A 13,167-nucleotide genomic window follows, 5' to 3' on the forward strand; every position below is an offset into this window, starting at 1 on the left:
TGTATATGGTGACCTATATGTGCTTTGATAATAAATTTACTTTGAACTTTGAATATTTTGTGGGATTCATATTACATCTCATCTGCCAGAAGCACTGTTTGGACATTGGAAGGCAGTAATTAAATGCTTAGTGGGTGACCATTGCAAATGGGCTGCTCTTTTTGTACATGGGGCCTAGGGAGAAACCTGGAGATATACACATTTGGCAAAAATTTTCCACATTTTTGGAATGAGTACAACTGAAAAGGAAATAAAACATTTCACATGAAAACTATGAGCTTTACAGTTTATCAGTTTTAATCTAAGTGGTTTTGAGAATGTGATCTCTCGTGTTGATTCTTTGCCAAGAGAAGGTTACAGAAAGCAATATTGTTTTCCACCTCCATGCTCTTCTGTCATAACAAATAGAAGCAATGTTAGCCATTAACTTCTACTCCACCAATCTATAACATACTGGTTGATCTTCCCTTAATATCCAAAAACAATCTATTATCTCCATTTGACAGCATGTTTGGTAACAGGTCCTTCACAGCCTCCTAAGGAATTTTTGTGGGTGAAGAAATTTCTTCCTGTTTCAAACCTGAATGGCTAGCCTTTGTCTTTAGACTGTGTAGTTCAAATAACAATCAGTTAGAGTACAGGAAGGATAGAGCTTGGTGTCATTCAGTGATGCTGAGGTTGAGAGTTTCAAGTTTCTCGGAGTGAACATCGACAGCACGTCCTTATCCAACCACATTGACAAGAAAATTCACTCATGTCCCTACTTTCTCAAAAGGCTAAAAAAAATTGGTAAGTCCCTGTCAAACCTTACCGATTTTTATTGATGCACCATAGAAAGCATTCTCTTTGATTGCTATGGTAACTTGATATAGCAGCCGCTTTGCGCGTGACCACAAGAAACTACAGAGTTGTAGAAACAGCTCTGCACATCACAGAAACCAGCCTCCCACCATGAACTCTCCAGTAACGCTGCCAACATAATCAAAGACTCCACCCAGCCCAGATGTGCTCTCTTTACACCATTCCCACTGGGCAGTAGATACAAAAGCCTGAAAGCACATACAACCTGACCCGAGGGCTGCTTCAATCCCACTGTTAAAAGAGTATTGAATAATCCTCTAGATACCCTAGTATAATAAAGTGTACTCTTCTTCTCACATTCTACCCCATTGCAATCCTGCACCTCATTGTTTACCTGCACTTTTTCTGTAACTTAAGTATGAGCTCAGTTTGCTTCATTTCACCTTACAGAACATTTCCTCCAAGTGAGAAATCAATTTTGCTCTCCTATTGCAAAAGCATACTCTTCCTTAATCTTGACTCTTGCATCCTTTTGCATTAAAGCCAATGTTGCATTCGCTTTCTTAAATGCCTGCCGTTCCTGAACATTAATTTTGTGATCTGTGCTAGGTCCTTCTAATTAAATCACTGCATTTTCTACTTAAAGTGAACAGCTAGGGTCTCCAGAACTGATCCTTAATCACAGCAAAAGATTACCTATTTCATTCTACTCTTGATGGTCTGACTTTTGACCAGTCCTCAGTTAATGGCAAATTGTCCCCAATCGCTTATACTCTAATTTTGTTTAACAACTTGCGCAGCACTTCATCAATGACCTAATGAAAGTCAGAACACATACATTTCTCTGGTTTCCCCTGTTCTGTTCTACTATCATAACCTCAGAAATATTTTAAGTCATCCTACTATTATTTTTCAGGTGCGCATTTACAACTTTTATTAATATTTTGCTACCAGTGATGTTACTAGTCTATAGTTCCCCATTTTCTCTCAGTGTCCAAATCTTGGACTCTAGTTTAAGTTAACTAGGCAAGGTACCTCAAGCTGCGGACACTTACTGTAGACGTAGCTACCTACCACAGATCCCAAAGGTTTCCACTGGTTACCTAACACCTCCTGTACTGTTAATTAATGCATTTGATTTACTTTATTCAATATAAATCTATCTTTGATATTGCCTCAGCCATGTCAATTGGTCATTGAAGTCCAAAAACTGCAGAAATCAATACAATTTGACTTACCTTTTCTCAGTCTTAGGTGGAACTGCCTTCAGTTTGTTATCAAATTCATCTTTGTCAGAGAATATTACAATATTTTCTGTAAAGTAATAAACAAATCAGCTCAAGATTTAAATGATAATCAGAATGGATGCAAATAGTTTTAAGCATGTGATAGTATTTCTAGTGATTTGTGCATTTTTCGCTCGAAGATCTCTTGCTCCTCTACAACTGTTTAAAGGTTCTTGATAATTTAATTTCTCAGCTACTTTTTTGTACTTCTACTTGTGATTTTTACCTCTATTATTTTCATTCTCTACTTTGGCTTGCTGTGCTAGTGTCAATGTGCCAAGTTGATGCCTTTTCCTCATCTTCAAATCTCCCTTTGTCTTTATGTATCATTGGCTCGTCACTAGTATTCAGTTTAATGCCATTTTAGTGGAATATATGATTTCCAGGACTCATCACATTGTAAAACATTAAAAGCTGATATACTTAGCCGATCAAGCCACATCAGTTGTGAGAATAAAAACATCAACTCTCTTTATAGATGCTATTTAACTGGCTAGAGAGTTTTAGCATTTTACATTTTTATTTCAGTTTTTCACCCTCTGCAGCATTTTGATTTCGAAATATCTCTTCCCATGTTACAAGTTGGGTTAGAAAATAATTTTTTCCACATTGTAGGAACTCAGTTCCCTTATTTCTTTGATTACTTCTCTGGTCAAGTAATTTCAAGAAACTGGAAATCCCTTTTGATTATTATTCTGTTTTTCACTCATCTCCACAACTTTGTTTATTTTTTCGTCTGCATTTTCTGTAACACTGAATGGTCTATAGACCACTCCTAATTGATTATTAACAACAGTCTATGGACCATTTAACAAAACATTTTAAAAAATATTTGGAATCTTCATTACCTTTCATCTCTCATCATAGGGATTTTGATATCTTAGTGATAGCGCTACTTCTGCTCATATTTTATTCTAATGCTACCCCAACACATTCAATGTTTTCACGAATATTTCTTCCCCCTCTGCCATCAGAATTCTGAAAGGACAATGAACCCATGTTTTTTCCCACTTCTTTTTCTTGTTCTGTTTTGCACTACTTAATTAATTTATTTTATTATAATTTGACACACACACAGCTGCAGCAAAACAAATTTCACAACATATGCCAGTGATAGTGAACCTGATTCTGAATTTTGTATATTTAACTGCCCATCCTGATACTTCTATAGCCATGTGTCAGTAATCTTGTTAAATCTGGTTACTCGCAATGCATTCTTGTCAATGCCCAAGTTATGCAGACTTTGTACACTGATATGCACACTATTTATTTTGTTACTAATTAGCAGTTCGCTATTTAAGTTTAATTATATTTCATTTATTATCTAAACTATACCCTATTTATTTCCTCTCATTTTAGCCAGCACTGTGGTCTCCTACTTTTATTAATATTTAGGCTTATATAATTTTTGTACCTCTGTTCTCAACTCTCCATATATTTAGAAATACTTCCCAATTCTCTATTTTATGTGCTATAGGAAGTGCTGTGAAGTGTACGGAATATTATAATTTTAGAACATAAAACAATACGGACCCTTTGGTCCATGATGTTGTTTTGACATTTTAATCTAAGGTCAATCTAAACCTTCCCTCCTACACATCTCATAACTCTCCATTTTTCTTTTATCCATGTGCCTTTCTTAGAGTTTCTTAAATGTCCCTAATGTATCAGCCTCTACCAGCACCCTGCCGGTGCATTTCAGGGATGTCCCACTGTACAGCCTACCTGTGACATCTCCCCTAAATTTTCCTCCCATCACCTTAAAAGAGTGTCTTCTAGTTTTAGCCATTGCCACCCTGGGTAAAAGACACTGGCTGTTCACTCTATCTATACCTCTCATCATCTTATACACCTCTATCAAGTTACCTCTCAACAAGAATTGGGTGGAGCAGACTGGGAAGGTAAAACAGAAATTGGGAACATGGGGAGGGCACTCCTTAAGAATAACTGGGAAGAACCTGGTTATCAGGTGTGAGCAGGGGTGGCGCTAAGGTGGTGCTAACTGGGGCTACAGCCCCAGCAGAAATTGCAATAGCACCAGCATAGCACCACAAAGAAATTAACTGAAATTTCACATACAAATTGCAGCTGCTTTGCTTTCTCTGTATAGTTTTGAATACAGCTTGTTTCTCCAGTTGATATAGTGAAACAGCACCCCCAATTACCATGGCACCCACGCAGCAATAAAGTTATAAACTCTGTCAGATCCACTCTACACTTCGTTCGTTGTCAATGTCTTGCCGTTGCTGTCCTCAAATCAGTTAAACTGATCTAAGATCACTTAAGGTGGTGATGTCACTCACTCTCACTCACGCCAGATTGATAGTATACATCCAGGCGCAGATTGATGGTCTCACGAGACTAACGGGGAGATATATGTATATATAAAAATGGATCGATTTTTAGTGAGAAAACGACCTCATCCAGAGGAATCAGTGATATCTCAGCCTGACCCTGTCTTAATTGAAAGTGACATGCAGAAAGAAGTAAGTGGGGATGAGGACGACAGCAGTTCATCGAAGGAGTGTGAGGGCGAAGTAGAGGAACAAGAAATGGAGCAGGATTTGGAAGAGAACATGGATGAAGCTGCTCTTAGTGCTAGTGGGAATACTGTTAGTGATGTTAGCCAGCGACCTGAGGAAGGACCCCGTTGGCCAGCATTGAAAAAGTACCCTTCACTGCTCGCAACAGTTTGGCAATCAGCAAAGGAGCTTTATTCATGGCTGCTTTGACTGGCTGGAATATTCAATCACGAAAGATATTACGTTTTGCTTCGCATGCAGGCATTTCCTGTGTGGAGGACATGGGTCCCATTCTGAGTCTACCTTCACTGTCACCAGTTACCGCAACTGGCGGAAAGCTACAACAGCTTTCAAAACCCCCCATGTAAATGCAGCTCAGAAGTTTGCTATGGAGGCATGGGCTGAATTCAGATTAAGAAAACTAGACGGTCCAAGATTGGGAAATATGCTTGACAAAGGACATGCAAAGATTGTCTAAGAAAATCGTGAGTATATGAGAGCGGTGGTTGAGTCTCTAGCAAGGACAGACAGTGAATGACACAGTGGAACTTCTAGCTCCAATGAGACCCTACCATGATGCATTTATAGGTTTATACAAATTAATCTGCATATCACTGACTCTACCTGTGACATCTGCCTCATGCAAACCGAGTTTCTCTTGCCTCAGACGCCTCAAAAACTACCTAAGGAATAGCAGTGGCAATGCTCAGAACAGTAACTTGGTTCTGTTGGCCATAAACAGCCGGAGGACCAAAGCACTTGACATCCAGAAAATCATTGATGCTTTCGCCACCAATCACAACAACAGACGGATTGTGCTTCTCTGAAAACATCAACGGTGAGCGCAGTTGATCTTTTAAAAAATTTGGGCCAAGACTAATGCTGATTATTATTATTATTTTATGGTGGATACCCCATAGTCCTTACATTTCCTGCAAATCCCAAAGTATTACATTTACTGCTATTAAGCCTACTGGTTTTGCTTAGACTTCCAAGCGGTGATTCTGTTGATTTTTGTTTTAAATTCAATAGCCGAATTAATTTGAGGTATTGCGTGGTCAGAGTACGATTTGTCCAACTCCTGGTAAAGCCTTGTATCTGTTGTTTGCCTTATTTGACTTCAACAACGGTGTATCTTTTGGCATTGTCTGTCTATGTAAAGCGAATAGCAGTGGACATTGTGGGTTAGTGTTATGTTTTTCAGTTGAAAAGCATGCATTTGACACTGATTGCGGGATTGGTGCATGATTTACGTTGTGCACTGTGGGTCGGATGCTCTGTTGGTTTGTTTGCTTATGCTCTGTGTAGCCCAGGTTGTCTCCGATGCTGTTGACACTGTCACAGTTCACTTCCAGATTATATTTATCAATTGCTGTTGCTTGTGAATCAACATTTATAGTAGGCACATAATGCTTGAAGCTGACTTTTGAACGCCACACGTCTGGCCTTGTGAATACATATTACCATAGGGTACATCCCTCAGCACCATCACTGAATAATTCAGTCCCATTGTAGCACCAGCAAGAAAAAATCTCTGGCACCGCCACTGGGTGTGAGATGCTGTCAGGTTGTTGTACTTGGCACAGGCGTGGCCCATCCCCTGCTCCTCCAGTAGGGGAATCACCTGGGCTGTCTCCAGTTTCATCAGGGGATCTAAGATAAAGAGGGTCAGATGGTTCACAATGTACAAGTCCCTGGACAATGAGGGGAAAATTGTACCCGATGTTACCCTCATCCTGATCACCACTTTATTGTTAGGCTGCTTCAGACTGTGTGGGGAACCTAAGTTCATGGGCACCAAGTTACCACGATATGCCAAGAGTCTATCTGTCGCAGGTGCTGCGAAGGATGGGTATGACCCTGTTGCTGTGCGGTATCGCTGTGCTATCTGTCCTTCATGGAAAAGTTCTTCTGGACCAACACTGTTGACCACAAGTCTATCAGACAGTGATCAGTGTGGGATGCCCTGCAGACACTACAGGAGAACCTGATGGATACAGTGGGGTTTTCTCCTCAGCAGACCATCCAGACCATCTGCTAGAATGCCTCACCAACAGGCACCAAGACCCCCACAGCACACTGCTTGGAAGATGACTAGTGTGGAAGAGACATTGCTCATAAAAGGGTCTGTGTCATCCTGAGCAGGGGACTCTCTGATCTGCAGGAAGTTCCCAAGGACACAAACACAGAGGCAGACATCAAGTTTTGCTGTCAGATCATCAACTCAGTGGAAGACTCTCTTTGGTTTGCCCAAAACATTTTGTCTGCCAGCACAGAGGTATACTACCGACTGGCACATTCCAGGATGCTGAAGTACGTGCTGAGGGATACATTGAAGCTTGGTGCAGCCACCACAGGGGCTTGGTGGGGAAGAACCACAGTGCAGGTTTCTCCTACTGGAGAAGGAGTGGCAGGGTTGGGGAAGGAAGCCTCTCAGTTACTATTATAGCGGTACAGTATACCACCTAGGTTGCCATGAGTGGAAAGAGTGCTATTGATGAGTATGAATGCAATAGAACTGTTAAGAGAGCATTGACTATGAATGCAAAGAATAAAAAGGCATTGAGCAGTTTATTCTTGTAAATTTTTTTTATTATGCATAAAATTTACTTTGTTTTTTTTTTAAAAATCACTTCTCATTCTCCTCCACTCCAATAAGAAAAGCCCTAGCTTGCTCAAACTTCCTCATGTTCTCTAATCCGGGCAACTCCTGCTCAGTCACCAAAATCTCCTGCAAATTTCTACAGGTGTACCAGAGAGAGCATTCTAACTAGTTGTATCACAGTCTAGTATGGAGGAGCCCCTGCACAAGATTGGAAAAAGCTATAGGAAGTCGCCAATTCAGCCAGCTCTATCATGGGCACTAGGCTCCTCAGCAGCGAGGGCATCTTCAAATGCGACGCCTCAAAACAAAAGGTAGCTTCATTCATGAAGGATCGCCATCACCAAGAATATGCCCTCTTCTCATGGCTACCATCAAGGTGGTGGTACAGGAGACTGAAAACACTTTCAAAATTTTGGGAACAGCTTCTTCCCCTCTGCCAGATTTCTGAAAGGACAATGACCCCATATTCACTATCTCCCTATTTGCTTTATTTTTCTCTCTTTCTACACCAGAATCATAGAGAAGTACAGCACAGAAATGGGCCATTCAGCCCATCTAGTCCATGCCAAAACCATTTAAACTGCCTACTCCCATCACTGTGCACCAGGACCATAGCACCCCCCCACCCCTACTATCCATGTACCTATCCAAACTTCTCTCAATCGTTGAAATTGAGTGCTCTCATGCACCACTTGTGCCTGCAGCTCATTCCACACTCTCACAACCTTCTGAGTGAAGAGGTTTCCCCTCATGTTCCCTTAAACTTTTCACCTTTCACCCTTAACCTATGACCTCTGGTTGCAATCCCACCCAACCTCTGTGGAAAAAGCCTGCTTGCATTTACCCTATCTATACCCCTCAATTTTGAATAACTATCAAATCGTCTGTCAAAAAATATATATTTGTTACTTGTAATATATATAAAAAAATATAAAATCATAATTTATAGCTTTTTAAATTATGTATTATCCTGTACTGCTGCCACAAAACAAATTTTAAGACCTATACCAGTGACTGATTCTGAAATCTACTCTACACCCACTCTAAATCATCCTTCATATGAAGGGTACTTTCTGACAACAATGTGGAAATATTGACAGTCAATGAAGATTTTAAAGAGAACATGACAAAGAAAAATAAACTACAGAAGCTGTAAATCTGAACCAAAACAGCATATTTTCAAGCAACAGGTCCAGGAGCAAGCATGGAAGGAGAAATGTTTTAAGTCCAAGAAACGTTTTCAGTCCAAGAAACGTTTTCAAAACTGGGAGAGAAAGAAACAAACTTTGTTTTATGTTGTAGAGAAGGAACAACTGATAAGCTTGAAAAGACTTCAGGAAGAGATAAATGTGGTGGTGCCCAGTTTAACATGAATAATTGTGAGATCAATTCATTCTGAGAAGGAAAGAGCATGGGATGGACGTGAGCAGTTCATAGTGTGGATGAATAGGGAAACCCTAGAATTAAACAAAACAATTTTCTCAGTAAGATACTTAAAACATGCAGTTGTTTTCTTATGATTTATGCTGGAAGGATGCATGTTTGCATTAAAATATGACAGATAAGGAAATTCCCTGACTTTTCTATTCTCAACTGCAGCAGCAGAGGGAGACATCGAGTCATTGCAGCTGAGGTGGACAATGCAAGGCAATTACCTTAATAACTTATAAGAAGGAACAGGGAAATCCAACAAAAGTGAAAAACATTACAGAGGAAAACAAAGTTATAGTTTAAAACCAGCACACCTGTCTTTGAATTAGTTCAACAAGTAAAAACCCCACAAAAATAAAGTTATTCCAAGGACAGAAAAGATAAGCTGCCAGAAACAGTGAAAATTTCTAGGAAATCAACACTATCCAGAATTTTTCCTGCCTCAGCATCACCATCATTTTCAATTATCATAGCTCAATATTTATTACTTTGCAGATTCAGGAAAGCTTTGGACACTACCTCACTTTTTAAAAAAAAAGTATTTCTGTTTCTGCACTTTTTAAAAAATTTATTCAATATATGTAATTGATTTACTTGTTTATTTATCATTATTATGTTTTATTTTATTTATTTATTTTTCTCTGCTAGATTATGTATTGTTGCTGCTAAGTTAACAAATTTCTCGTCACATGCCGGTGATAATAAACCTCATTCTGATTCTGAGCATTATGTCTAGAAATAGATACACATTTTGAAGTATGTAATGTATTTTGATAAGATTAGATTGTTCTGAGAACTACAAACTGAAGAAAACTGAAACACAAAGTGGCAGATTTTCTGTGTCACATAGTTAAATTTCTTGAAAATTTAATTGTAGTGGAAAATCGGAGACGTAACCGCAAGGCTCAGTGCTGGGACCCCAGTTGTTTACAATATATATTAATGACTTGGATGAGGGAATTAAATGCAGCATCTCCAAGTTTGCGGATGACACGAAGCTGGGCGGCAGTGTTAGCAGTGAGGAGGATGCTAAGAGGATGCAGGGTGACTTGGATAGGTTGGGTGAGTGGGCAAACTCATGGCAGATGCAATTTAATGTGGATAAATGTGAGGTTATCCACTTTGGTGGCAAAAATAGGAAAACAGATTATTATCTGAATGGTGGCCGATTAGGAAAAGGGGAGGTGCAACGAGACCTGGGTGTCATTATACACCAGTCATTGAAAGTGGGCATGCAGGTACAGCAGGCGGTGAAAAAGGCAAATGGTATGCTGGCATTTATAGCGAGAGGATTCGAGTACAGGAGCAGGGAGGTACTACTGCAGTTGTACAAGGCCTTGGTGAGACCACACCTGGAGTATTGTGTGCAGTTTTGGTCCCCTAATCTGTGGAAAGACATCCTTGCCATAGAGGGAGTACAAAGAAGGTTCACCAGATTGATTCCTGGGATGGCAGGACTTTCATATGAAGAAAGACTGGATGAACTGGGCTTGTACTCGTTGGAATTTAGAAGATTGAGGGGGGATCTGATTGAAACGTATAAAATCCTAAAGGGATTGGACAGGCTAGATGCAGGAAGATTGTTCCCGATGTTGGGGAAGTCCAGAACAAGGGGTCACAGTTTGAGGATAAAAGGGATGCCTTTTAGGACCGAGATTAGGAAAAACTTCTTCACACAGAGAGTGGTGAATCTGTGCAATTCTCTGCCACAGGAAACAGTTGAAGCCAGTTCATTGGCTGTATTTAAGAGGGAGTTAGAATATGGCCCTTGTGGCTATGGGGATCGGGGGTATGGAGGAAAGGCTGGGGCGGGGTTCTGAGTTGGATGATCAGCCATGATCATAATAAATGGCAGTGCAGGCTCGAAGGGCGGAATGGCCTACTCCTGCACCTATTTTCTATGTTTCTATGTAATGTGAGTTGCATAAAGCCAATGATTTTCCTTCTAGGTCTGATGTACGTGCAGAGAGCAGCATAAACAGAAGTAATAGCTTGCCAGGCTCATAAAGCCTGAAGCCCTCTTCAGTCATGATTGGATGGGCCTTAATTTTACATTCAGAAGCAGGTCTGCACAGCAAAATTCCTCACTCCCTATACCTGTCTACTAATCTGGCACACTACCCCTTGTCCCAACACCACCCCTCCAAATGTTGACACCACCCTTTCTCTCAAGCCATCTGGCACAGTGACCCCCTAATATTGATCTCTTTTCTCCCACTAACATCCTAAAATCTCTCCCCTTCCCTTGCTGACCCACACTCCCAATCTGTAACCCCTCCAAATACTGATTGTTACCCTTCATATCTTAATTAGCACCCTCCAAACTTCAATTTTCACTCTTGTCTGACTCTAAAATCTAAGTGCAGATCCCTCACCCATCTCAAACAAACTGATTCCTGTCAACCTGATGCACTGAAATGCTTGAAGCAAAGGAACGCTGTTCGGTTTGGCTATATTCATGGACATTCATTTATGGTTAAATGACAATTAAACTTGAACTTGCAACATCAACCAATTCCTTTCTATGTAGAGATTTTTACTCCTCATGTATGTAAAGGATGTAAGAAATAAAGTCAATTCAATACCTCTCAATACAGGAGCCCCTCAGGGCTATATACTGAGTCCCCTCCTTTACTCCGTGTATACCCATGACTGTGTCGCCACCCACAGCTCTAATCTGCTAATTAAATTTGCCACCGACACTACATTGATTGGCCTAATCTCAAACAATAACGATGTGGCCTACAGAGAAGTCATTTCTCTGACACAGTGGTGTCAAGAAAACAACCTCTCCCTCAATGTCGCAAAAACAAGGGAGCTGGTTGTAGGCAGGAGGAATGGAGGCAGGTTAACCCCTATTGACATAAATGGATCTGGGTTGAGAGGGTGAACAGCTTTAAGTTCCTCAACATCCACATCACTGAGATCTCACATGGTCTGTACATACTGGTTGTGTGGTGAAAAAAAGCACAACAGCGCTTCTTTCACCCCAGACGGATGAAGAAGTTTGGTATGGGCCCCCAAATCCTAAGAACTTTCTACAGGGGGACAATTGAGAGCTTCCTGACTGGCTGCATCACTGCCTAGTATGGGAACTGTACCTCTCTAAATCGCAGGATTCTTCAGAGAGTGGTGCAGACAGCCTAGCACATCTGTAGATGTGAACTTCCCATGATTCAGGACATTTACAACGACAGGTGTGAGAAAAGGGCTCAAAGGATCACTGGGGACCTGAATCACCCCATCCACAATCTACTTCAGCTGCTACCATCCGGGAAACAGTACTGCAGCATAAAAGCCAGGACCAGCAGCTTCTTCCACCAGGCCATCAGACTGATTAACTCATGCTGATTTGAGTGTATTTCTATGTTACGTTGACTGTCTATTTATTATAAATTATTATGATTGCACATTTAGATGGAGACATAACATAAAGATTTTTACTCATGTATGTTAAGGATGTAAGAAATAAAGTCAATTCAATACCTCCCACCCCTACCATAAATCATCCTCTGATTTCCAATCACCAATTCCTCCAGCAGACTCCATAGCTCCTACAACCAATACCTTCTCCCACCCTTCTCCCCTAACCTAACTCTTTTTTCCCCACATGACTCATACCCGTCTGCTTCCTTCGTTACCATGTCAGTTTTAGAAAAGACTCTGGTACAAGGCCTACTTAGTACTGTACAAAGCATAATAAATTTTGCTGCAACAGGTCCACAAACAGAGCATCTGTAGACCAGCCAAAAACTAATCCTTTAATGTAACTCCACCAACATTAAATTTCTAGGTAGTAGATATATTTTTTTTTACCCTGTATTTCCTTCTTGTCGTCTTCGTTGTCAAGCTGAGCTTCAACATTTTTCACCAAATGGCCACGACAACAAGCTTTAAAAGAAAGAGTGCTTAGCTTTCATTTCAACTTCAAAGTTATCTTAAAAACATTTCTGTCCAAAATTGTGTACAAAAACATAACCCTACTCACCCCAGGTAAAAGACTTCGTCTTCAAAATGTAGAAAATAACAATTAAAACAATGGCGATAGCCATTATAAATATGGTGGACATTGCAATTATTAAAGCAGTTCCAAGGTGTCCTTGGCCCACCTGATCTACTGAGGAAAGAGAGAATTGAAGAGAAATAACTAATTTCACTTCTTAAAATAAACTGTGAAACCAAGTCTTGGTAAGCAATGAGTTTGAAGATTGCAACTCAAGTTGGAACTGGGAACACAAACTTTATTTTTGGATTGTTCATGTCATTTAAAATAATTAACCACACTCCAATCTACCTTTTTAATTGGACACTTTGATAGCCCCTCAAACATTGTTTCTTGCAACCAATGGTGGCAGATAACAGTGGAACCTTTTACTAGTTCTGCAATGCAACCCGAGGTATCAACTATTGGACACTGCATCATGCCACACGGATGTTAGTAAAGATATCTGTCCTTCTGAAAATGATGGGCAAGTTTCATAAAAATCTCTCCTATTAGTTTGGTGATAGACTGCTTCACGCT

At 40.3% G+C, this 13,167-nt stretch overlaps 1 protein-coding gene across 4 annotated transcripts in view; it reads right to left on the reverse strand.

Annotated features, from left to right (window-relative positions):
* edar (ectodysplasin A receptor) overlaps positions 1-13,167 on the reverse strand; it is a 92,114-nt gene that overhangs the window by 12,293 nt on the left and 66,654 nt on the right. For 3 of the 4 annotated variants that reach the window (XM_063054065.1, XM_063054063.1, XM_063054064.1), the window contains 3 exons: positions 12,634-12,762; positions 12,462-12,536; positions 2,040-2,115 (listed from right to left, as the gene is read on the reverse strand). In XM_063054065.1, coding sequence (XP_062910135.1) covers positions 2,040-2,115; positions 12,462-12,536; positions 12,634-12,762 — 280 coding nt within the window. The remainder of the gene's footprint in view (positions 1-2,039; positions 2,116-12,461; positions 12,537-12,633; positions 12,763-13,167) is intronic. The other variant, XM_063054066.1, reaches the window with a different exon arrangement.

Source organism: Mobula hypostoma, chromosome 7 (assembly GCF_963921235.1).
Source record: "Mobula hypostoma chromosome 7, sMobHyp1.1, whole genome shotgun sequence".
Taxonomy (NCBI): domain Eukaryota; kingdom Metazoa; phylum Chordata; class Chondrichthyes; order Myliobatiformes; family Myliobatidae; genus Mobula; species Mobula hypostoma.